Source organism: Arabidopsis lyrata, assembly GCF_000004255.2.
Source record: "Arabidopsis lyrata subsp. lyrata unplaced genomic scaffold ARALYscaffold_7, whole genome shotgun sequence".
Classification (NCBI taxonomy): Eukaryota; Viridiplantae; Streptophyta; class Magnoliopsida; order Brassicales; family Brassicaceae; genus Arabidopsis; species Arabidopsis lyrata.
This window is the reverse complement of record NW_003302549.1, coordinates 19,023,250-19,047,578: the sequence shown is the minus strand read 5'-3', so window position 1 is coordinate 19,047,578 and position 24,329 is coordinate 19,023,250. Positions and strand designations below refer to the sequence as shown.

Sequence of the window (24,329 nt, the reverse complement as noted above, 5' to 3'; positions counted from 1 at the left end):
TCCGCATTAATCATGTAGGTTACAATTTGACCGAAACGGCTTGAATTTGAACTATCTTGGACTTCGCGTGGATCTTCCGAACTCTTTCTTGTTGACTCCGAACTCCTGCGTCTTGACGCTGCCGCGAACCTCGAACAATATTCTCCTTGCTTCGGCCTTCTTTTATGCGAACTATATGTTGAATAAGAGCGAACTCCGTACTGGTAAAGATCGAGCCCTTTAATAAACTGAATCGAACTTCCGACAGGTCGAGCTCGATTCTCGCAATGAAACATCTAGAAATCCAAGAGGATTATTATGTAATAATGACGTGGACAGATCCAAGTAGATCCTACCGAAGATGTGTGGGATCCGACCCCAACATTTAGCCCCCCAAGTCTTGCGAGCTGAATGCTCGGCTTAGAAGACTTAAGTAAACTGTAATTAATGACTCGAGATCTTTAACATTCTGGAATTATTCCATGTTTTTCGCTATTACGCTGATCTAGGATAATCAGATGATTTGATTTCCCTGACAACCGTCATCATTAATTTCTTAATTTTATATTAATACCACGGGAAAAACCGTCCCACTTCCCAATATTCTCGAGGCGGTTTTCCATCATACTTTAGGGTTCTAAGAGGTAAAATCACTTTTCCATCTTATCTTCTTTACCTAGAAAACTTTCATTCTTATTACAGAAGTCATTGTTTCCTTCCGGTAAAAAATCCTTTTTGTAAAATGTCGAACCTCTCTTCCGAATTTCGTGAGTATGAAGTTGATGACCTCGAAGCTCTCATGGGTGAAGGATCCAAACCTCAAATCCATACTGGAGATGAGTTTGATCTTCACCCTCAGAGTGAATCGACTGTCGATTCTCTCGACGATCTTTGCAGACTATGTCACATCCCTCCTGAGGTTGAGATGATAGTTCCAGAGCCCTTCGAGTCTCCTGAGTCGGGACGAGATGGTTACTGCTGCGCCTATGAAATTTATTTCAAAGGGTGCGGCTTATTCTTTCCCCTTCCCGAGATACTTCTCACATACCTCAACCATTTGGGAATTGCCTTCTCTCAGATGTCGCCTAACATGCTTTGGTATCTTTTGTGTACCTTTACTGTTGCGGTGGAGGCTGGCTACTCGTTGGGACTTTTTGAACTCTTGGAACTTTTCTAGGCTCGCGAATCCCGAACTTCTGGGTATTATGCCCTTTATCCGATCGCGGATCGGAATCTTACTGATAGCCTGCCCTTAAAGGACAACGCCTGGAGGAAGTTTTGGTTCTTCTTCCGTATAAATAACTTTTCTATTCAGAGCTCTTCTGAACTCCTTCGAGTCCACTGGTCATTGAATTTGGGTAGAAACTAGGACTTAACTGAATAAATTCCCTATGTTATTTCAAACTGCGTTTTAACATTTCCTTGTTTTCTCGCAGGTCCCCAAATTCGACCGGTCCCATCCATCGATTTTCTCAATTTCTACAAGGCCGTCTTGGAGAGGCCAGTTAATTGGAATTCCTTTAATTTGGAAAGGATTCACGGTGCCGGATTTTCTGTCAGAATGGGCCTTACTAACCCCGTCGACCCTCCTCCTGCTAGGATTGATCTCTCGAGTCTGAATGCCCGAGATATGAGAAAGATCAAAGAAGCAAACAAGAATATCAAAGATCAAATTTCTCTAGTTGGGAAAGACAAGAAAAATGCAACTTCCACCGGAGACGACAAGGTCTACCGGAAAACTCTCCTGGTTGACGATGGATCTCTCGAAGGTTCAAAGTCAATGGCGGTTGCTGTGATCAATGCTTCTCCCTCCATCCCAGCAGCAGACAACATGGCCGCTGCCACCGTTGAGGAGGAAGACCTTGCAAGTGACACTTCTCTTATGAAGAAGAGGAAGGCCGAGGAACTTGGACCCCTGCCCCAAGGACGTCCCAAGAGCACAAGGAAGGGCAGAGCCGCTCCTTCGAATCTTCCAATTCCTGAGCCTGCTGAAGCTCTGGATGCAAATCCTGATTCAGGAACTGTTTTGAAGGAATCGCTGGGTTCAGGGATGTTACCCCCTAGACGCCCCCGAGGCAATACCTCTAGGGTTCGATCATCTCCGAACTCAGGACTGGTTGCCAGAGCTTCGTCTCAAGCCGGTAACCTTTAACTATCATTTTGTTGTTTGAGATTAATAGATTCTTTCTTTAAAGAAAACTCAATTCTCACACAACTAACTTTATTCCAGATAAAGAGAAGATCGGGAATATGTTTAGGTTCTTCAACACCCGTGTTGGGAAGAAGCTTCCATCCTTTGATTGGTGGAAGCCTGATATCAAGAAGATGTACATCAGTCATTCATTCCATTCTTCCCAGGTTTGACTGTTTGCATCCTTAAACAGCCGATTTTGAAAGAAAATATATTTTTTTTTAAAGATGGAACTTCTTTTATTAGGCAACTTTGGATGTGAATGGCATTGTGAACTTTTACGAAGAGGAGCTCGCCAAAGTTTCCAAGAAAGTTGCTGCCGCTAAAGGAGAGATTGAAAAACTGCAATCTTCCAGTCGGCTTGTGCAGGAATCTGCTGGCCTTGACTCGGCTCGCCAAGAAGAGATCGAGAGACTCGAAAGATCCGGCGAGGAGACAAGGAAGACTTTGATTGAGACAGAGCAAAAGCTAGAGACTGCCCTTGCTGATCATAACTTCGCAAAAGGCGAGATTGAGCTTCTGAGATCAGAGCATAACAAGGTTAAAGCAGCTGCTGAGGAGCTCGAACGCAAAAATGAGTCTCTTTCCGAACTGAAAGATTGTGATGTTCGCAAAATATCTCATGATGCTCGGAAGGAGGTTAAGGGAGCTGGGCAAAAGTTTCTTCTTGTTGTGCAGGAATTGATCGCTGCAGACAAAGCTTGGAACAAGCTTAACTCCGAACGCGATGAAATGAAAAGCAATCTTGATTTGATCAAAGAGATAGAGGACGGAAAAGTCAATTTGGCTGAAGAGAAAGAGACGGTTGGTGCTGAGCTAGCTGAGACTGTAGCTAAGCTAAATACCGCTCCTCAGCCATATCTGAATTTGCAGCAGTTTGCTTCTGAATTCTTTGATTCCCCTCCATTGACCGAACCAAACATTGGTTTGTCCTTGGACGAGATGGTGTTAACCGGTTCTCCTCGCGCTCATTTTAATGAGTTCGGAACCAATGTTGACAGAATCTCCTCGGGACGAGCTCAGGGGCTCTTTGATCAGGGGCTTGTCATCTCCTTGATTATGGGACACGATGTTGAATCGAGGAACGAGACTCCTCTCGATGCTAGCTCGCTTAACCCTGAAGTGGTTCTCGCGACTCAAGACGATGACGTTGGGGGTGCTTTTGTCTCATGTCAAGTAAGAGAAGAAGGCGGTTCGCCTGTGAATGAATGATGGTGATTGCATTCACCTTATGTGGGGATTGTCCCTTTAATTTAAAGACATGAAATTCGCTTTGTTGGCCATGGGGCCGTTTGTTTCTTTTCCAAATTTTCTGCCTGAGGGGGCTTCTATTACTGTTTTGAATAATTTGCCCAAGGGGGTTTTTGATTAAAATTTCTTTAGGAAGAAATATTTAACCTTGGTGGAAACCATCGATTTTACCTGGAGGGTTTGCAAAGTCCTCCTAATCGAAGTGGTTCAGGATTATAGGAGAGATAGGCTGATCAGACCTACTTGCCTTTTTTAAAGAAAAAACATTGGAATTTTTCCTCGGTCTCTCGGTTGCGAGGTTAGAGCTCGGCTTACAAGAACACTTTGCGATACTTCAAATGTGTTCGATTAGGGAAATCTCTAGTGAGAACTGTTTGCTTTCCCTAAGAGATAAAAAGGTGTAATACCATTTATAGATTGTCTTCGAATTTCGAGTTCGAAATTAAGTTCTCCTACTAGGTGTTAAGTGATACTTGAATAACCTATATTTTGTAGGTCTTATTTGTGCATGTACACGAGAATCGAGAGGTCATAACAGTCATATCAATAGATAGACGTTTAACTTTCTTTTTCAATAAATACTCGAGTGAGTGCCCTTACATATTTTTTCAATATAAGGAGAGTTGGATTTTGGAAATTTTCCAATAGATTTTTTTTATAAAGAACTTTGTAATTCTTGTTTTTTAGATCAAAGATGACTTCTCACCAAGGCGAACCTTCCGGTCCTAACTCACCACGATTCCCTTCAAGTGAATCTCTTTTCCCGTCGGGGGATGGATTCACTCCACAAGGGGTGGCTATTCCTTGTTTTCTTCCTTCCATGTCCCGGGAGGAACAGATCGAGTGCCATGAATTCATGGAGCAGGTTTGAACCTAGTACCAATAGTTTCAAGGTTTTACTTAATAGATTCATAATGTATCTGTTATTTACAGATCACGGAAAGATAAGTTTTTCTCTGTTCTGAAAGGCAACGTCTCGGAGCGAAACGCCGTATCCTTGGAGATAGGATTGCTAGGGCAGAAAGGAAGATCCGACGTTTGGAGTCAGACGTTCACAACTGGGAGAGGAGGGGATTTGATTCTATCGCCCGCATTCCCGGCTGTCTTCGAGAACACATTAGGTTCCTGAAGAAGCATTGGGATATCTACCAAAGGAGCCTCGAACCCGACGAACGCGAAGATGGTTCGCCATCAGACGAAGTTCCTCCTGCGAACCCCCCTCCTTCTTAGTTTTTTTTTTATATTATGTAAAAACTATTGGGCTAGAGGCCCAACAATATTAATTACATTCCCCTTTTGCTTTTAAATTCGCCGATTAACTCATCATATTTAATGCGTTTAATCTAGGGAATATAATTAGCAATTTACTCGATTACATTTTCCATGAAAGTCGTAATTTCAGATTTGGGAAATCGTCAATTAATCCTCTTAAATACAATCGAATAAATTTTTGAGTATAAAATGGGTGTAGTTTGTCATTGAATTTCAACAACAATTCTACAAAAATGTTCAAGGGAGGTAACTCATCAGAGAATCCTTCAGACTTGTTCAAAGTGATGAGCGTTGATCCTTCGAGGACGTCGGACATCGAGCTTATAAAAGCAGGAGAGTCTGGCGAACCAAAAGATTCACAAATATTGAAGAAGGGAACTAGCATTCAGGTTCCGATCGTTTTAATCAAGAGATTGTCGCCTCAAGATCGTGTTAAGGCTGAGGAGTTTATCAATAAGGTATTTTCCATCCTAGTGATTAACTTCTTTTTGTTATTGCTAAACGTAGCGTTTTATTTTCTTCAGCTTATCACTCGGCATGACGAGCTCGAAGATGAGAAGAAAAAGATTAGGAAACGGATCTTGGAGCTAGAGAAGTGTCGCCTCGATATATCTCGCGAGCTTCATCGCCTCGAAGCCCATCCTTCCGATTGGATCGAACTGGGACTTCAAGAGTACGGAAACATGACAAGTTGCATTATGAGCATCTTTGACTTCGCTGGTCAAGGGGCGGACTTGTTCCGTAATTCAAGACCCTTCTAGATCCGGTCTTAGCTTAGCAAGAAATATTTATTTATACATTGTTCGCAACGTATTTTTATATTCATGCTCGAATATCGAATTTATAAAAACAGGATTCCATGACTGGAATAATATTTTTATTTTTATGTTATAGTTGGACACGTGATTAGCAAGCTGCCTACGTACCCAGAATAGGATCAAGCCAAATCGTAGTTCGAATGTGTTTGCTATAGCAATAGAACTTTTTCAAGTTGATTATGTTCCAAGGCCTTTGAACGGAATTTCCATCAAGGTCTTGTAAACGGTATACACCGTTTCGGATTTTTTCAGTGATTTGATAAGGGCCTTCCCAGTTAATACCGAGTTTTCCAGCTCCTTCTTCTTTTGTATTATCGAACACTCACCTTAAAACAAAGTCTCCTACATTTAAAGGTCTGTTTTTCAACTTTGAGTTATAGTATCGAGCGGTCAACTGTTGATAATTCTGAAGTCGAATAAGGGATTGGTCTCGCCTTTCATCGATTGTATCGAGAACGTCTTCTAATAATTTAGAATTCGATTCTTCGTTAAGTGGAGCTTCGCTTCGGCGAAAACCTGGGACATTTAGCTCGGCCAGAACTACGGCTGCCATCCCATAAACTAGTGAGAATGGAGTTTCACCCGTTGCTCGCCTCGGGGTTGTTCGATAAGCCCACAACACAGGTTGCAGCTCGTCATACCATCCACCTTTTCGAGCACTCAGGCGTTTTTTAAGATTGCTGAGAATGGTTTTATTGGAGGCTTCCGCTTGTCAATTTCCTTGAGGATACCTCGGCGTTGAGTAGCTAAGTTTTATTCCCCAAGCGGAACAAAAATATTCAAAATCATTTGAAATGAATTGAGGACCATTGTCGGTTACTATTTCGTAGGGAACTCCATAGCGACAAATAATGTGTTTCCACAAGAATGTCTTTACTACGGAATCTTGTATGCTTATATAAGCTTCAGCTTCAATCCATTTGGAAAAATAGTCCGTTAGAACTAATAAGTATTGGACGCCTCGTGTTGAACGATGCATCGGACAGATTATATCCATCGACTACCTCATGAAAGGGTATGGAGCGGATATATGTGATAGAATTTCAGATGGCTGGTGAATAAGAGGAGCGTGCATCTGACACTTTTTACACCGTTTGGCGTAATCAATGCAGTCTGAAATCATGGTTGGCCAGAAATATCCTAACCGTTTGATTTTGAAAGCCATTGTTCGTCCCGAAGAATGACTACCACAAAGCCCTTTGTGGACCACGCTTGTCACTATTTCAATTTCGGGTCCGGAAATACATAAAAGATAAGGATCACTGACGCCTCGCTTGTACAACGATTCTTTAATTATACAATACTTAGCGCTGATGATTCTTAATTTGCGAGCTTGCCATTTGTCACATGGTAGTTCTCCATTAAGAATGAAATTTTTGATGGGTACCCTCCAGTCAGCCCCCCAATCATTAGCGGAAGTATTATCCTTGAGTATAAACTTCCTTGGTTCGGGTTCGGAAGGAATATTAGGATCTTCAATTGTCTCCTGAACCTCACATGTAAGTGACTGTTCGGTTCGAGACAGTTCTTTAATGGGAACCTCTTGATCCTTTAACTTTCTTTTTGACTTTCTTTTAGGAAGTTCCAATGGTGGGGTAAGTTCATCATCTTGAGACTTTACTCGTGATCTGGTGATGACAAGTGAACTATTTCCGGAACTTTGTTTTGGAGTTTCGATGTATTCGGCCGCCGAAATGTTATCGTTTTCTGTTTCTTCAACCGAAATACTTTGCGAAGAAATACATTCAACGGGGATAACTCGTTTGAGTTCAGGATCTGAGGTAGAAGCTAGGGCAGCTAAAGCGTCTGCCGAAGTGTTTTCTCCTCTAGGTATTCGAACTAATTCGAATTCTTTGAATTTTTCGGCTAATTTTTTTACAGCCGAAAGATAAGCTTCCATTCGAGGAGCCTTAGCTTCGTAATCTCTAGCGAACTGGTTTACAACTAGCTGAGAATCGCAATAAGCTATTATTTTTTCTGCTCCAATCACAAGAGCAAGCCGAAGTCCTGCTAAGAGAGCTTCGTATTCTGCTTCATTGTTCGAAGCTGGAAACATTAACCGAAATGATTGCTCGATTATTTCCTTTGTCGGAGTTTCGAGCCTAATGCCGATTCCGGATCCTTGTTTAGAAGAAGATCCATCTACATGTAATTTCCATGTAGAGTCCGTTTCAACAAAGATTCCATCATCTAATGGTAGTTCGGTTAGAAAATCAGCCAGAACTTGTGCTTTTGCACTAGTTCGACTTTTGTATTCTATATCGTACTCACTGAGTTCGATTGCCCATTTTGCTAACCTACCGGACTGACTTGGCCCGTGAAGGATTGAGCGAAGCGGATGGGAAGTTAGTACTTCTATAGGATGAGATTGGAAATAAGGTCTGAGTTTTCTAGCAGATATGACCACTGCTAAAGCTAATTTCTCCATCATGGTATATCTCGTTTCTGGAATAGTAAGAGATTTACTTATGTAGAAAATTGGCTTTTGCTCACCTCGGTCCTCTCGAACTAAAACCCCACTTACAGAATGGTTAGAAACTGAAATGTAGAGATAAAGTTTCTCATCTAATTCAGGTTTTGAGAGAATCGGCGGTGTTGTCAGATAAATTTTGAGCTGACCAAATGCTGCTTCGCATTGATCATCCCACCGAAATTTTTTGTTCCCTTTCAAAATTTGATAAAAAGGGAGACATCTATCGGTAGACTTCGATATGAAACGATTTAATGCAGCAATTCTGCCTGTCAATCGTTGGACCTCCTTTATGTTCCTTGGTGAAGGCATAGTAAAGAAAGCGTTAATCTGATTAGGATTAGCTTCTATCCCTCTTTCCGTGACTATGTACCCCAGGAATTCTCCGGAAGGCACGCCAAAGAAACATTTAGCTGGATTCAATTTTATTCCGAACTCGTTTAAAATTTTGAAGCATTGCTCGAGATGTGTGATGTGCTCGGATTTCTTAAGAGATTTCACAAGCATATCATCAATATAAACTTCCATCGTTTTGCCCAAATGTGCTGAAAATATTTTGTTAACTAAATGTTGGTATTAGGCCTGGGCATGTGGGTATTCGGGTCGGGTTCGGGTCGGGTCTTTCGGGTTCGGGTTTTTCGGGTTTAGAAATTTTGGACCCGTTGGGTTATATGTATAATTTTGGGTCGGGTTCGGTTCGGGTTCACTTCGGGTCCGGGTAATTCGGATATTGGTTAAAGAACCCATAAATAACCAAAACTATTTCGGGTTTGAGTAATACTTACCTAAACTTTGTCCAAATATACCCAAACATACATAAAAGTACCCATAAAACCCGAAAGATCTGAAATTTTAACAAGTTGTTCCTTAAGACAATAATATAAAACAAGAAGTAAACCTTGTTTTGAGTTTGTTCCATAGCTTAAATCATTAACTTTTACCAAAAAAAAAAAAAAAAAAAAAAACTTAAATCATTAAACAAGTCACAAATTCAAGTTATTAGTGCATATATGTCCTCATATGTGTATATATGTTCGGGTAATAAAAAGCACTCACGGGTATCGGGTTCGGTTCGGGTAATATCTGATACCCACAGTTATTTGAAAACAGAACCCGATCGGGTAATTAGCCGGAACCGAAGTAGAACGGGTTCGGGTATTTCGGGTCGGGTTCGGTTCGGTTCTTCGGCTTCAAGTATTATGCCCAGGCCTAGTTGGTATGTTGCACCGTCATTTTTTAGACCAAATGGCATAACTTTGTAACAATAGATTCCTCTATCTGTTATGAAGGATGTTTTCTCTTCATCTTCGGGATTCATCATGATCTGATTATATCCAGAGAATGCATCCATAAAAGTTAAGAGTTCGTTTTCGGCTGTTGACTCAACGAGCCGATCGATATGTGGGAGAGGAAAGCTATCTTTCGGGCAAGCTTTGTTAATGTCGGTGAAATCGACACATACTCTCCATTTTCCGTTTTTCTTTTTAACTACCACGGGGTTTGCTAACCAGTCTGGATATCTCACTTCTCTGATGGAACTAATTTTCAAAAGCTTGTCGACTTCGTCATTGACTGCTTGAGCTCGGTCTGGACCAAGTTTTCTTCTTTTTTGCTTTATTGGTTTAAAACTGGGATCGACGTTTAAATCATGGGTAATGATACTTTTGTCGATTCCAGGCATATCTTTGGTCGACCAGGCAAAAGTATGTTTATTTTCTTTTAGAAATGTTACCAACTGATCTTTGATTTCTGAATCTAAAGTAGTACCGATTTTTACTTTTCGATCTGGAAATTCGGAATCAATTTCAATATATGTGGTAACTTCACTTGAACTGAGACCACTTGGGTAACGCGAAGTGATTTCTTGCTTAGCGTTTATCATTAATTGCTATTTAAGCTTTAAACGATGTCCCATGAGGTAGCAAGATCGCGACGTTTCCTGATCTCCACGAATGGTTCCAATTCCTGCAGGAGTTGGAAATTTCACACACTAGTGATAAGTATAAGGTATAGCCCTCATTTGGTAAATCCACGGAGTTCCGAGAATTATGTTGTAAGCGGTCGGACGGTCGAAAACAATAAATTCTACAATTTTAGGAACCCCTGCGGCGAGCACTGGTAGTTTGATGTTCCCCAAGGACATAGATGTGTCACTAGTGAAAGCTACTAATGGTGCCGGTGGACCGATAATGTCAGCCTTACTGATCCCCATTCTTTGCAAAGTGCTTAGAAATATGAGATCTACCGAGTTTCCAGTATCAATTAGACACCTAGTTACTTCGAAGTTTGCAACATCTAAAGTTATCACAAGAGCATCGTCATGAGGTCCTATTAATCCTTGAGTGTCCGAATTATCGAAAGAGATAGGAGGTGTTTGTTCATTTGACTGGAAACCCACAGCGGTTTGAATTGCTGCTGATTTCTTGTGCCTTTTGATTGATCTGATCGAATCTCGGCACAATTTGGATCCTCCCATTATAACATCGATCCTTTTCTTATGAGTGTTCGGAGTTCCGGGCCCATTGGGCTTATGTTTCTTTTCAGGAGGATTGGAAGCTTCGGAATTTTCTTTTTCTTTATGATAAGATTCCACAAACTCTTCGATATTGAAGTTAGCGAGCTCTCCAGCTGCCCACATTTCGGTGAGGTGCTTTTTGAGTACGCTGCAATCTTTGGTGGAATGCCCATTTACTTTATGAATATCGCAATAGGCACTCTCATCTCTAACCCTGGTATTAGAAGAATTGTATCTTCCTTTTTTTGGGGAGGGTTTTCCTACGGCATTAGTAGCAGGATTAACTCCGAACCGTTTTTGATCTTTTGGTTCAAATTTTTTAGTTGGATTTCCAACGACCAAGTTTGCTGGCTGATGCTTTTTAGCGAGGCTAAGCTTTTCTTCTTCTGCCTCCATCCAATTAGTAGCTCTTAATAAAGCATCTTGGATAGTGCTCGGACGATTGACGATGATTTCTTCCCAAAATTGGGATTCATGCCAAAGTCCGTTCCTTAAAGCAGAAAGGGCTGCAGCGTGTGATACCCCAGGAATTTTGGCTATCACTTCTTTGAATTTAGCGATATATTTGCGAAGTGGTTTGTTCTGACCTTGGGTTAAATTCCATAGATCTGCATCAGAGGTTGCCTTTTCCATAAACATGGAATACTGTTTTAGGAATGCGAAGGACAATTCCTTAAAACTATCAATAGATTCAGGCTCCAACTTAGTGAACCATAATAAAACCGATCCGGATAGATTCTCAGAGAATAGTTTGCAATATCCGGCATCTTCCTCGTCTGGTTCTAGATCAATTCTGCCAGCAGCGATCTGAAAAGCAGCGAGGTGGTTTTTAGGATCACCTTTACCATCGTAAGTTGATAATTTGACCTTTCGAGAATCTTTGATCCGAAGGTTTGAGATTCTCGAAGTGAAGGGTGTTCATCGAGTTTCTTCGATTACTCGATCGATCTCAGGTGCCGAACTGGTCGCCTGATGAAACTTCGACTTCATCTCATCAAGCTCTTGACGAAATTTGACAAAATCATCGGAAAGGATGACATCAGGTTCTACCATAAGGAGTCCTTCGTCAATAGCAGGATTGCCCTGATTTTGGGGATTTTCATCCCCGGTTGGATTGGACCCATCTCCAACGGTTGTCTGATTGCTAGTACTAGCAGGACGGCCCGTAGGAGGAGTTTGAGTGCTCCCGGATCTGTTTAGTGTGGGAGTTTGGAATAGCCTGCGCTGATACGCTATCGTTTGTGCTGAGGACAAATTATCTAAACGGCTTGAAACAACATTCTGCGCGTTTGACAAATTTGTTTGAGTATTTTGAACACTCGTTAAAGTTTGCTCGATTGAGTTTAACCTTTCACCAAAAGTGGCGTTGGCACTAGCGAGTGTACCCATCTGATTGGTCAAATCGGTGGTTGACTGAGTAAGCGAGGCAATTGCATTGCTCAAAGCTTGCTGATCAGCCATAGTTTCTTGGTTTGAAAAAGAGAGATTTTGAGATTAAAGAGTTTTGCGGTAACTCCCCACAGACGGCGCCAAAATGTGGATGTAGGATTCACACTCGATTGTCTTTAAGTATTTTTGTGGAGAAAAACTCTGAAATCAACAAATGAAAATAAGGAATCAAAAGAAAATTAACCAAGAAACTAAATAAAGCGAAAGAACTTAGCAAGAATAAAATAGTAAAAAGCCTTGCAAAATTGTAAAAGGAAGAGTATGTTGTATTGCTTGATCGTAAGAGGAAAAAGTTGTTCTCTCCCAAACACATGCGTTTGAGGTTGTTTTTATAGAGAAAACATGATCAATGCGGTCATTTACTGCTCATAATTGCATTGATCCGCATTAATCATGTAGGTTACAATTTGACCGAAACGGCTTGAATTTGAACTATCTTGGACTTCGCGTGGATCTTCCGAACTCTTTCTTGTTGACTCCGAACTCCTGCGTCTTGACGCTGCCGCGAACCTCGAACAATATTCTCCTTGCTTCGGCCTTCTTTTATGCGAACTATATGTTGAATAAGAGTGAACTCCGTACTGGTAAAGATCGAGCTCTTTAATAAACTGAATCGAACTTCCGATAGGTCGAGCTCGATTCTCGCAATGAAACATCTAGAAATCCAAGAGGATTATTATGTAATAATGACGTGGACAGATCCAAGTGGATCCGACCGAAGATGTGTGGGATCCGACCCCAACACTATTGATTCTATAATCACAGGGACATCTCCCATCTTGATATTGTGATTTAACAATTTATTCTCCAGAATAGACTCCCCTTCTGCGTAAATTCTTGGAGGGTAATCCCTTGGTTGTTCTTCAGAAATAACCTTAGCCATTTGATAAACCATAAATCAGCTGTAAGCATACAGTAACTCAGTCACAACATAAAACAAACTCAGCCACAGTTGAGCAGATAAACCATAACTCAGTCGTAAGCATAGAGTAACTCAGCCACAACGTAAAACAAACTCAGCCACACCATAAAACAAACTCAGCCATAGATGCATTGATAAATCATAAATCAGTCTAAAGCAAACAATAACTCAGCCATGGAATCAAATAGATATAACAAATTAGCCACAATATGAAAATCAACGTTGGAGAAAATCAGCTGTAATAAGCGTCGATAAAAACCCTCAATTTCTTCGCGATAGTTTTCGGAAAACGGTTTCAATCACGGAAATCACTCGCTATTGAACTTAGATGCGGGAAAAATGTCGGAAAATCCAAAATAAAGATTCGACACATACCTTAAACAAGTTGAGTTGAGAGGAAATGGTCCCGACTTGAGGTGAGGCGACGAAGTAAAAGGTCCCGACTTGAGTAGAGACGAAATGCGACGGAGAGAACGAGAGAGTTAAGAGTTTCGGCCGGAATTAGGGTTTCTTAGTCTTAGTCGGAATCACGTTTCCGTCGGAGAAAGAAAAAGTTTTTTACAGTTGTTTTTTTTTTTCGGGGATGAACAGTGACAGAGAGGGAAATCGAAAGGGTTCTCTTAATGACGTTAATGACGTGCCTTTAATTTGTTTTTTCTTTTAATGACGTGGATTAACATAATTTTCGTTAATAATTTCTTAATTAAAAATGGATTAAAAAAATCTTTATAAAAAAAAAACTAATCAAGGGTGTTAATTGTAATTACACAAAGACGCTAAACATATAAGTAATTTTTTAAAAATGTATGATATTCTAGTAATATTCGAATTTTTGGTTAACATCGGAGTAAATATTTCTAAAAAAATTCATGAAACTAGAAGATATATAACAAAAGAAAAAATATAAATACCAGATTCAATATACTCAAGTTCATCGACCATTTCTTCTACTCTTAAATCTTCATCATTATCACGGTACCAATCTTGAGTACAAATCAATGCTTCCACGATTTTTGGTGTCAACGAACTACGAAAGCGATCTAATACTCGACTACCTGCACTAAACGCAGATTCTGATGCGACCGTTGAAACAGGAATAGCCAAAATATCTCTTGCCATCATTGCCAAAACCTTATATTTAGAGCCTGTTGTCTTCCACCAATGCAATATGTCAAAATTTGGATTCTTTCGATCCTCTCGAATATCATCCAAATAATACTGCAACTCTGATTTTACAACTTCAGCCTCCTCACTTTCCTCAGCATCATCAAACATCGCATCCATCAATGAATGTCTCTTCTCTTTGTTCTTAGAATGATGTGACTCTGGATTTTCTTTATCTTCAAGTCCCAAAGATGTATAATATGTGACTAATCTGTCTAAAGAGTCGGTGATCTTGGCAATCAAACAACTAGCCTCAGAATTAGGGTAAGTACCTTGAATCATCCACTTTACCCATCTCATTTTGAAGCGTGGATCAAGAACTGCAGCTATATAGATCAACATGTTTGTATTATCAAAGTTGCCCCAATACTTATAAAACTTGAGCTTCATTCTCGTAGCCATATCTTTCTTGTGTTCATCCTCCATTGTCATCATCTTTATAATCATCCAACCCACTCCGAATATCTCTTTCATATATGTATTCCCTGTGACATATTTAGACCCAGAAATATTCACAGTCGCATCATAAAAACACTCAGCCGGATCGGATCCCGGATCCCTAACTTTCTTATTTTTTTCTTTTTTTTTTTTTTTTTTTTGGAACAAAGGAAAGGTTTAAGCCATTGGTAAACCCAAACCTTTGTCTTTGTCAAAAACAAAAAAGAGAGCCTCTCTTTTCTCTTCGTCTTGTTCGTCGTGATGCTTCGAAGTTCCTGATAGACCAAATCCTGCTTTCACATCTCTCCCTCGTCTCCTATCATATTCCAAGGTTTGTGATGATCTTGACTCATAATCAAAAACTAGAGTAATCAATAACCTAATTGTCCCTTATGAAGATGATGTTGAGATCAAGACACCCAATCTTGAGTTTATTGACTATTCTGCTCTTCTCTCCGATGGTTCTGATGTTGATTATCTGGATTCGCTTGCCGAAGCTAGACTGGATCTTCGATTGTGGGAGTTACCTACCACAGGTGATTTTGGTGATATTACAAATCTTGTTGCGGCGATAAGAAATGTCAAGACCCTTCACCTCTCTCCCGGTTCTCTTGAGGTCTCTCAGTCTTGCTAGTTACCATTGTCTCATTTCTATCTATATCTGGTTTCTGATTGTGATTATGAATCAGGCGTTTTACTACTGCTGTTATACCATGCCGGTCTTCGACAAACTCCTTCATCTATCTATTGAGAGCGACAAGGAAAACGGTTGGCAGGCATTGCCTCGTCTGCTTTTGAAATCTCCAAATCTACAAACTCTAGTTATAAAGGTATATCAAAGCGTTTGGCAAATTAGCGCACACAATATTTTTTGCACATTTATACATGTCAAATAGTTTGCTATGCTTTCAGGGTCTTGTGCACAAAGTTACTTATAGATGTGGAAGTGCATGCGCTTGCACTATTAAGCCTAAGAAAAAGTACTTGTACAAACGTTATGAAGATAGAAGTCCTCCTTCTGAGGTGGAGGGAAGGTGTTGTTTATCGACATGTCGAGTCAAAGTGCTAGAGATTTCAGGCTATGGAGGAAGTTCTAGAGAGTTGAAACAAATGGAGCATTTCTTGGGAAAATTGAAATATCTTGAAACTGTGAAAATTGGTGTTGAAGAAGACAACAACAGTGAGTACTTGTGCGCCAATCTTATGACTCTTGCTAGAGCTTCATCAAAGTGCAACATCCAATTCATCTGATTTCTCTCTCACTCTGTCTGTCACTCTCCCCGTCTCCGTTGTTGTTTTGTGGCTGAGAATTGGTGTGATGGTAATGTGGAAACAAGTTAAACATGGGTTGTTGTTAGTTATAAGTTTTGCGTAAATGTTTTGTTTGGTGGATTTTGATTTTGGTAAATCTTAATTGTCAAACTAATCTCTCATATTTCAGAATTCCTTCAAACACTCTTACCTAAGAAAATCTGTCCAACAACGAACTGTGAGAACAAGCTTTCAGATTGATTTCAGCGTCTTAAGGTTTTGACTGGTCCAAACTAACCAATATAATTCACCAAGGTGTAGAGAAATCAAGAGATAAAACAAGAAACGACACCAATTTTGAGCCTGCTAAGAAACAACATAAGGATCTTTTTTTCAAGGCTAAGCTACTGAGTAAACACTTCAACAACTTTGCCAAAAGATACATTCAACAGAGAATATCAATAAGAAATTCCGAGAGATAGATGCCAGAAAGATAACAATATCAATGATAACATACTTTTTTTTTTTGGTTTATTTATGCAAAAAGCACAATGAATAAGCACGTTCTGATCAGAAGCCCACAAGCCATGAACTAAGTTTGTTTCTTGTCTCAGTACAACTTTGTTCCCACACTTCCAACAAGAAGATTGCACACCAAGGGAAAGAACAAAATAAATGAGAGATAAAACTTGGGAATTAAGCAATACTTCCGTAGTCTACCCTTCCATGGGACGTCGATGGAACATTCGGGACATGATTGTTAGTCCTACGTCCTACAAGATGAAACAGAACTTAAGTTCCAGTCTAAGACAACCAACCAGTGGCCGTAAACAAGAAAAAATGTTCTAGAGAAAGCAAAGATGAGTAAAAGAAAGTACCCCACGGGACACCATTGGCATATGAGCTACTTCTGGGTGAACGCTGTTGACCCCCAGAATTCGTGTTGGAAGGAGGAAGCTGAGCGTTGATGTGATTCCTATCCATACTTCTTCCAGGATTTGGTCTCCCATGATTGAACCGTTGAGGAGGTTGCTGCCCTAAGCGACTTGGAGAGTTCTGGGAGACATGAGGAATAAATTGCGATCCTGGAATATGTTGGCCAAATCTGGCATGAGGATCATTACTTGGAGGGCTGCCAGTCTCTACCTGTGAAAAGCCTTGATTGGGAGCATATCTCCTGATATAGATTCAAAGTTACATCAAGAAAGAAAAAGTAACGATAAAAGGGTTGCAGAAGTATCAGAGGATGTTCAGAAGATAAACAATACATCATGTCTGGAACGTCACACGTTCAGCTGCCTATCTACTGGACAATAAAATATAAAATGGTGTTTTACCTTTCCTAATTGCTTCCTACTGGACAAGAACTGTCAAGGGACTACCTGTAGTACAGAGCAACCTTTTCTAATAGAAATACAGAATAGAAGTCCTATGAAGAGAACTATATGCACATAGCTAATATCACATATACAGGAGGTATCAACATCAAATATGGACCTTTCTGCGTTCAAATATTCTAGTCGGGAACCCCTGGTCCAAATTTAACATAGTTCTGAATTTCACAGTTTTTCATGATAAGTTAATATATCCATGGAAGATGTAAGATCTAAATATCACCAAAGTAGCATTCGACATCAAAAGAAAAATAGATTCAGCATAGTTTCCCTAAGACGTGTTCTCGGTTACCTTTGGGTAGTCGGATTTGAGGATGAGGTCGAGGCATTACTGTTGAACCTTCTGGAATAACTGGAGGCATCTGTTGAACCAAGTTGCATACCTCTGCTGAATGCATTAGCAAGAGAACTCTCATCCGCACTATCTTCTTCTAGAAGCAAGTCATCACTGTATATGTAACAAAATTGCGCATATCAGAACGTCCAATTATAGGACTGGGGTAAAACATGTTAACCTGAAAATAGAATTTCATACAAAAAGTATCGTATGCAACTGTAAATAGCCAGAATGAAAAGTGGTTAAGTACCATGTAAAACTGGAAGTTTAGAAAAAAAAAGACAAGAGAATAACATCAGGTAACAAAAGACTTGCCCATTTAAATTGACACTAACGTGACTGGTTCTTAATGTCGCTCTACTGGTCGATTTTGATACAGTTTCAGCAAGCAAATTTGTCTATCAAGTTTAAAACTTAACTACCAGTTAACAAGAATATGATCTGAGATCATGGGCTGTGACATGCCTAGTCTGATGTGTTTGGAATTGACGACAATACAGGAGCACAATATCACTCACTCTAGATAAACCAGCCAGATTTGTCCAAGTACACAACATATACACGCAGACAAAGAACCTAGACATTCCATAACCTGTAAATTAGAGAGATATCTTGTTTACTTGCCTGTAATTTGGGTCCCAGTCTCCTGGATCAGGTACTGATAAGGCAGTATCCGGATTTTCAAGATGGTGTGCAGTACTGGAAGGGTTAGACATATTGGACCGAAGTGATGAGTTGGAATTGTTATGAGTAGAGTACCCAGTACTTAATGTAGTGCCTCCTTGTGTCTGTTTACGATTTTTGCCACCAGAATCCAATTGCCGGCGTGAAGGTGAACCAGAGAATTGTCCAGAATATCCTTCATTTTGATAAAAATTATCCATCCCATGCCCTTGCGCTTGTGACAAGGAAGGATCTTGCGACTGAGAACCTCCAGAATATCCAGCGCTCATTCTTCTATTAATTTGACTAAATGCAGCCATCTTTCCTAGAGGAGATCCATGACTGCTGTTTCTTACCGGAGATGTCGGGCCATGGTGTCCAGGAGACCCAGCTAAAAATTGATTGTTTGTATTTGGAGTAAATTGCGACGGACTAGTGCCAAGGGGTAGTGGTGCAAAATTTCCAGCAGATGGGCTTGTACCAAGGCCATTTGGCCCATATCCATGTGGGTACTGCATAACCCGACGTCTGGCATCAGGGCTAGTTCCAAGCATTGAGACCCCACTGTTGTTTTGCATGTATAGGCCCGGATGATTCACAGGAGAGTAGTATGCAAACATATTGCCAGTCCCTCCATAGCTTCCATAACTACTTTCCTGTATATTACCATCATTGTAGCTACCATAGCTTCCAATGCTCCCATAACTATTTGCATGTGAGTAAGGTATCATCTGAAAATGGGGACTATTGTGCATCGGGATTCTGGTTCTTCCTGATACCTGTCAAAGAAGTAAATAAGTTTCACAAATAGGTGCACAAACAACTTCAAGGTCTTACAAATATTTCGAAGAGACAAAGAGCCATACATTAGGAGAGAGACCAGCGGCAAACCAGTGCCCTCCACCTGGATGATGGTCCACTTTGATGTTTTGGGTAACATGCTACAAAGAAAAGGGAAAGGGAACAAAAAGCGATTCAGTGAATAGAGGAACGTTTCAAACGTTACTCTGCAAGAAAGATCATTTATCCAAGATCTTTTAACTGAGGCATTTTAATCCACAACAGAAAAAGTTGAAACATCGGAAGGATGTGCTAGAAGGAAAAGTATCTTCAATCCATCTCATGAATCATGATTATTTGGTTTGGAAAATTGTGAAATAAAACTTGTCATCAGGAAACAAATATGAATCAAGGACAATGCACCGACTGCTATGAACACCATTGGTACGACAATAAGACCACCAAAGAATTCTGAGACCTGGGAAGGGATTCCATCTGACTCACCACACGAGGAGTTTCTGGCGCAGGGTTGTATGGGCAGGTAAAAGGTTCCCCAGTAATGAAAGGGTGCTTGGCTGCCTTAAAAAAATGAAAAGTCGATGTTAATCCATTAGGGCTAGCAAAAAACACAGAACCTACAAAATCAAATATATAGATGACCTAAGCCAGGAAGTTCAATACCTGAAAAGGTGACCAACGTTTTGCTGGATCAAATTCAACAAGTCCTCTCAGAAAATCAATAAGAGCTAACCGGATTTGAGTTTCTGTGATAGTTCATGGAAAAAAAAATAACAGTTACCATGGAAGATAGTCCAGTGATTATCAAAGCAAAGTTAAGAACATCAGAGCAACCTGACTTTACCTTTGACTACATCGTCCTCGGGCAAATTTATCTTGTAAGGATAGCCTTTAACAATTTCTTCAAGGTTCTTATGGTTGAAGTACTCTTTCCCAATTTCTGGTTTTTTCTTTTCTCTCTGGAAATAAAAGTAAAGAACAGCATGAGTTATTCAGATAAAAAATTAATAAGGGAAAATCTTAATGACTACGTAAGAAGAAAATTTATCCCCTCATCAAACAATCTACAATCTAAGTCTTCTTTATCCACTAATATACTTGTCATCCTGGTTTTCAATACTCACTCTCTTTATATTTTTGTTTAGCTGAAAGGTAAAGCAAGAATTACTTACGGCTTCAAACTCTTCTTCAGTCAGTGCCATATAAGCACTTTTGAAGCCACCATTAGTTCCACCATTCCCTAAATTGTGGACACTCCCAACACATTTAAAGAACTTATTCGTATTTTTTGCTTCCTTGAGCACATAATCAGGTGGTTGTTTGCTGGAAAAATATTTGACAGAAAATTGATAAGATTCATAAGAGAAAACAAAAAGGCAAGAATGAAAATAAGAAAAGCTCTTCGTTGCTAGAAATCTCGACACTTGTTGCTTAAATAGAAGTGAGGACTTCATAGTTGCATAAATGTTGAGAAGCTAAAATAGGGGGTTGCTGAAGACAAAGGGCAATGAAAGAATGACCATAAAGCACCAACAATAGGCTAAACCCAATGTATATAAGAGAACAATATATGAAACAAAAAACGCAAGAGAACGAGGATTGACCAGCAAGGGTGCAGACCCCATATATTCCCTGACCCCTAAGATTATAGACTACAAATCACAATTCCATAACAAAGGATCATACCCTAGTATTTCAATCATACGCCTCAAGATATCAAATTCTGAACCTCCTGGAAATAGTGGCAATCCAAGAAACAGCTCGGCAACAATGCAGCCAAAAGACCACATGTCAATAGCTGTAGTGTATCTATATAGTGGTTAAGCCTCCAAATACGACTTCAATATACTCTTAGATATCATATACCATAGGAACAAAATAGCAACGAAGTTCAGTTTGCAGTCAAGTTGATGTGGATAGGAAAGTAACAATTTGCTGGAGCTATATCGACAAAGTTAACGCAACTTGGCCAAATAGATCAATAAGAGTCACATGATCATAGTGCTAAAACAAGTCTATGTCCATTGACATGAGACATTTCAGTGCCAAAGACTATGAGAAAACATATTAATTTTGGTGGAAACGGTTATCATCTTGGACCTCAAAAGGATACTGGTAACCAAGTAAGACTTCCGGCGATCTGTAGTAACGACTCTGTAGAAAGATTGACCAGCTCAATTATTTGGTTGGTATGACATAATATAATAGACAGATAAACAGAAAGCAAGAAGAAAACCTGAATATATGAATAAACAGTTTTATCTTCCGTGCACGCTGATCCAAAGTCAATTATCTTAATTTCAGTTGGCTTCGCACTGATACAATTCAAAAAAAAAAAAGACAAGTTAATTAAAGTTTTTAATTAAAATTTTGTGTATAGGATTGGTGCTAGAAAGTAGACCTGGCACACAGAAGAATATTCTCTGGCTTCAGATCACAATGGATTATGCCAGCATCTTTCAAAAGAGCCAAACCAAGTAAGATCTATGGGACACCATACGAAAACAGTTGATACTGTAGGTTAAGAGAATGATAAAGAAACAAAACAAATAAAGATCTCGAATATAAATACCTGCTTAGAGAAGAGCTTGACTATGCTTAATGATAGGCCTCTAAATTGATTTATCTTTATGAGCTCATACCTGAGAACCATAAATTACGAAGGACAATGGAATTGTCATCAACAAAAACTTTATACAGTTCGCATGAAGGAAATCAGAGGATAAACACATAGAGAGATAGAAGGAGAAGAATACTTCAGTCATACAACTTACAGATTCATGTCGAGAAGTTCAAAGCATATGCACAAATGACCATGATATAAGAAGTAGTCGTATATGCGAACGATATGGTTCTTATCCTCAGGATCATACTTCTTGTTTAGCTACACACCCAAGCGAAAAGTAAGAGACATACCCACTAGTGATTTTCACTACCTAGAATTTGAATACAAAGGATCATTCAAATATCTAATAATTACATACCGTTGTCAAAATAGATACTTCAACCAGTGCCTGCTGATAGTATGCAAGCTGGTTTTTAATTACTTTTACAGCAACAAAGCTGTTTGTCTCAGGAACCCAGCATTTAGCAACCTGACCAAAAGTCCCATGGCCAAGAAGATCTTTGACAATGTATCTAAGAGAACGAGTGAAGCTTATTAGCTTAATCAAAAAGACGTCTATTGTAGATAGAAAAGTGGTTCAAATTAATGCGTCTGACAGCACAACAAAAGGAGGAACATTATTGGAATAATAAAAATTGAAAATAAATAAGACAATAGCAAACCTCTGCCGTGAATCTGAACTGCAAAAATCATCATTTACAGCCAGAATTAGATCAAAGTTGACATTATCAAAGCCATCATTGTGCACACCAACTGATGGAGTAGTCAAGTACCGCTTGGGATTCAACTCTCCTCTATATTTGAACTGTGGGTCACATATTTTATACGTCTCAACCAAGTCCCTAGTTAGTCTCACCACCACCTGCAAACAGACAAATATATCAAAGTTAATCTGAGCTCTGAAAAGTATTGCAACGGAGACAAATACTTCAACTGTTACCATCCTTAGGTGATATACATTTCTGTGGTCTTTTCAAAATAGTGATACAGTACAAGAAAAAAAAGGTACAAAGAGTATGAGTAAATAAACCTCGCTAAAAGTCAAGGTAAGAAGACACCAACAGTCATCAGTATATTCCAAAACCATTCCCAACTATTACAGCAGAATGGCGCCAAATACAGCGGCTAGAAAACTAATGGAGAGACTTGCTATATACTCTGCTAGACAGTTACACAACAAGGTCCAGATTGGTCATCTTAATGCCAATGGAACTCTGGTATGCATTCAAATGATCTTACAAATCTACCAGCCAATTTTCTTAGCAAATAAACTAGTGTGCACAAACATTCCCTATGCAAATAAGATCATGACAGACTTCAACCACGTAATCATCCACTGCCTGTGCTGCAACTAAGATTAAAGCAATAACATGCTCACTTATTTATTAGAGTGAAAAAAAAAAAAACAGATGGTCATGCCATATACAATCATTTAACCAGGACCCTCGAGAACCAACAATAAGAAAATGGCTAAAATTTGGATTGAATTAAGAAATGAGCTGATTTTGGTTGGATGATGACACCTACAGATAACTCAACCCTGACGCTGCATTACCAATGAAATAGGTGTTGGACTATATAACCTACAACTAAAGTGCCATGGTAAATGCATTGAGCTATATGTACTAGGTAACCCTTCAACAAAGCCAAACAGCCACCTTAGCAGGAATTCCAAGCATCACCTATTTTCAACACGTCCAAGGCACTTGCCAGTGTGTTACAAACTTAATATAGAACTCATAATATAGTATAATCTCAGTAGATTTAGAGAGCGGAAACATCTCCTAATCCTCCTTGATTACTACTGTAAGAGAAAACATACATTACTAGACCAAGCCTATTCAACTTGAAATTCATACAAATCTGAAGCTAACTAGCAGCTTCACAAACAACATTGTCTTAGTAAACTAGCAGACATCACTTGCCCTGTCTTTATCTGTTCTCACTATCTCCTATACAAAAGATGTCACACAAAGAACAAAGCTTAGCTTTGATGCATTCAAAGATGACATTAAAATTCGCAGAGTCCGTCCCAGACAAGAAAAGAACAACACTTACCGGCTTCTTCACCGCAACACGAACTTTGCTATCGGAACCTTTCTGTGGCAAATAGCGCTTAAAAACAAGCTGAATTGGCTTCCACGGTGTTGATACCCCAATAGAACCCATCTCAAGAGCTCGTGGTGCCGCAGCGCCATTGCTGGAATCAATGTCATCCATGATCAGAAACGAAAACCCAAAACCTCAATTGACCAAACCCAACTCTCTCATCAACCAACAGAAACTCGAAATCAACGAATCCTAATTCCTTCGAAAGAGCTCAGAAATCAGGAATTTGCGATGATTAGGGAGACAAACCCAATTGACTCAAGTCCCATACCCCTTTTTTCTCATCCAATCAAACCTCAAGTCAGCGCCAACTCGAAACCCTAAAATCGATCTCACAGAACAATCGATAAATCAACCATAAAATGTATAAAAAGAATCGATTTTTATGGCGTCAAACACCAACAGCAGCGTAAAGCTCGATGATTTCAAACTATGATTTCAAAATTGAAATCGGAGGATTGGAAGAATCGCAGCCCCAAGTGTAGAGGATTGCGAGGCAACGACGATAAAGAGAGAGACTTTGAGAGAGAGAGAGAGAAGGGTCGAGAGAAAGTGAAGCTTTTTTTGTTGTTGTTGTCTGAGGAAGAAGAAGATGAGTCGATGAGTCGATGAGTTTCGTCTTCAAAATGCCAACTCCTGATTTTTGTTCTTTCTTCTTCTGCTTCCCTCTTGCAATTTCTGT

The 24,329-nt window shown here is 39.7% G+C and overlaps 3 protein-coding genes across 3 annotated transcripts; 2 read left to right on the top strand and 1 right to left on the bottom strand.

Annotated features, from left to right (window-relative positions):
- Nucleotides 1-1,540: 1,540 nt before the first annotated feature.
- LOC110226539 lies at nucleotides 1,541-3,382 on the top strand. Its single transcript, XM_021018477.1, has 3 exons — nucleotides 1,541-2,120; nucleotides 2,210-2,337; nucleotides 2,417-3,382. Exons 1-3 carry the CDS (start codon nucleotides 1,541-1,543, stop codon nucleotides 3,380-3,382), a joined length of 1,674 nt encoding a protein of 557 aa, XP_020874136.1.
- A 1,544-nt stretch (nucleotides 3,383-4,926) lies between these two features.
- Nucleotides 4,927-15,930, top strand: LOC110226538 (F-box/LRR-repeat protein At5g35995). The gene is made up of 4 exons (XM_021018476.1): nucleotides 4,927-5,151; nucleotides 14,828-15,085; nucleotides 15,159-15,299; nucleotides 15,382-15,930. Exons 1-4 carry the CDS (start codon nucleotides 4,927-4,929, stop codon nucleotides 15,718-15,720), a joined length of 963 nt encoding a protein of 320 aa, XP_020874135.1. The 3' UTR covers nucleotides 15,721-15,930.
- A 230-nt stretch (nucleotides 15,931-16,160) lies between these two features.
- Nucleotides 16,161-24,329, bottom strand: LOC9306533. Its single transcript, XM_021016932.1, has 18 exons — nucleotides 23,597-24,329; nucleotides 22,201-22,400; nucleotides 21,897-22,050; nucleotides 21,687-21,796; nucleotides 21,485-21,554; nucleotides 21,314-21,396; nucleotides 21,149-21,227; nucleotides 21,026-21,066; nucleotides 20,599-20,721; nucleotides 20,085-20,235; nucleotides 19,757-19,871; nucleotides 19,576-19,658; nucleotides 19,399-19,473; nucleotides 18,981-19,055; nucleotides 18,076-18,893; nucleotides 17,407-17,562; nucleotides 16,599-16,897; nucleotides 16,161-16,493 (listed from the first exon to the last, which is right to left on the bottom strand). The coding sequence occupies exons 1-18, from the start codon at nucleotides 23,756-23,758 to the stop codon at nucleotides 16,417-16,419; spliced, it is 2,871 nt and encodes a 956-aa protein (XP_020872591.1). The 5' UTR covers nucleotides 23,759-24,329; the 3' UTR covers nucleotides 16,161-16,416.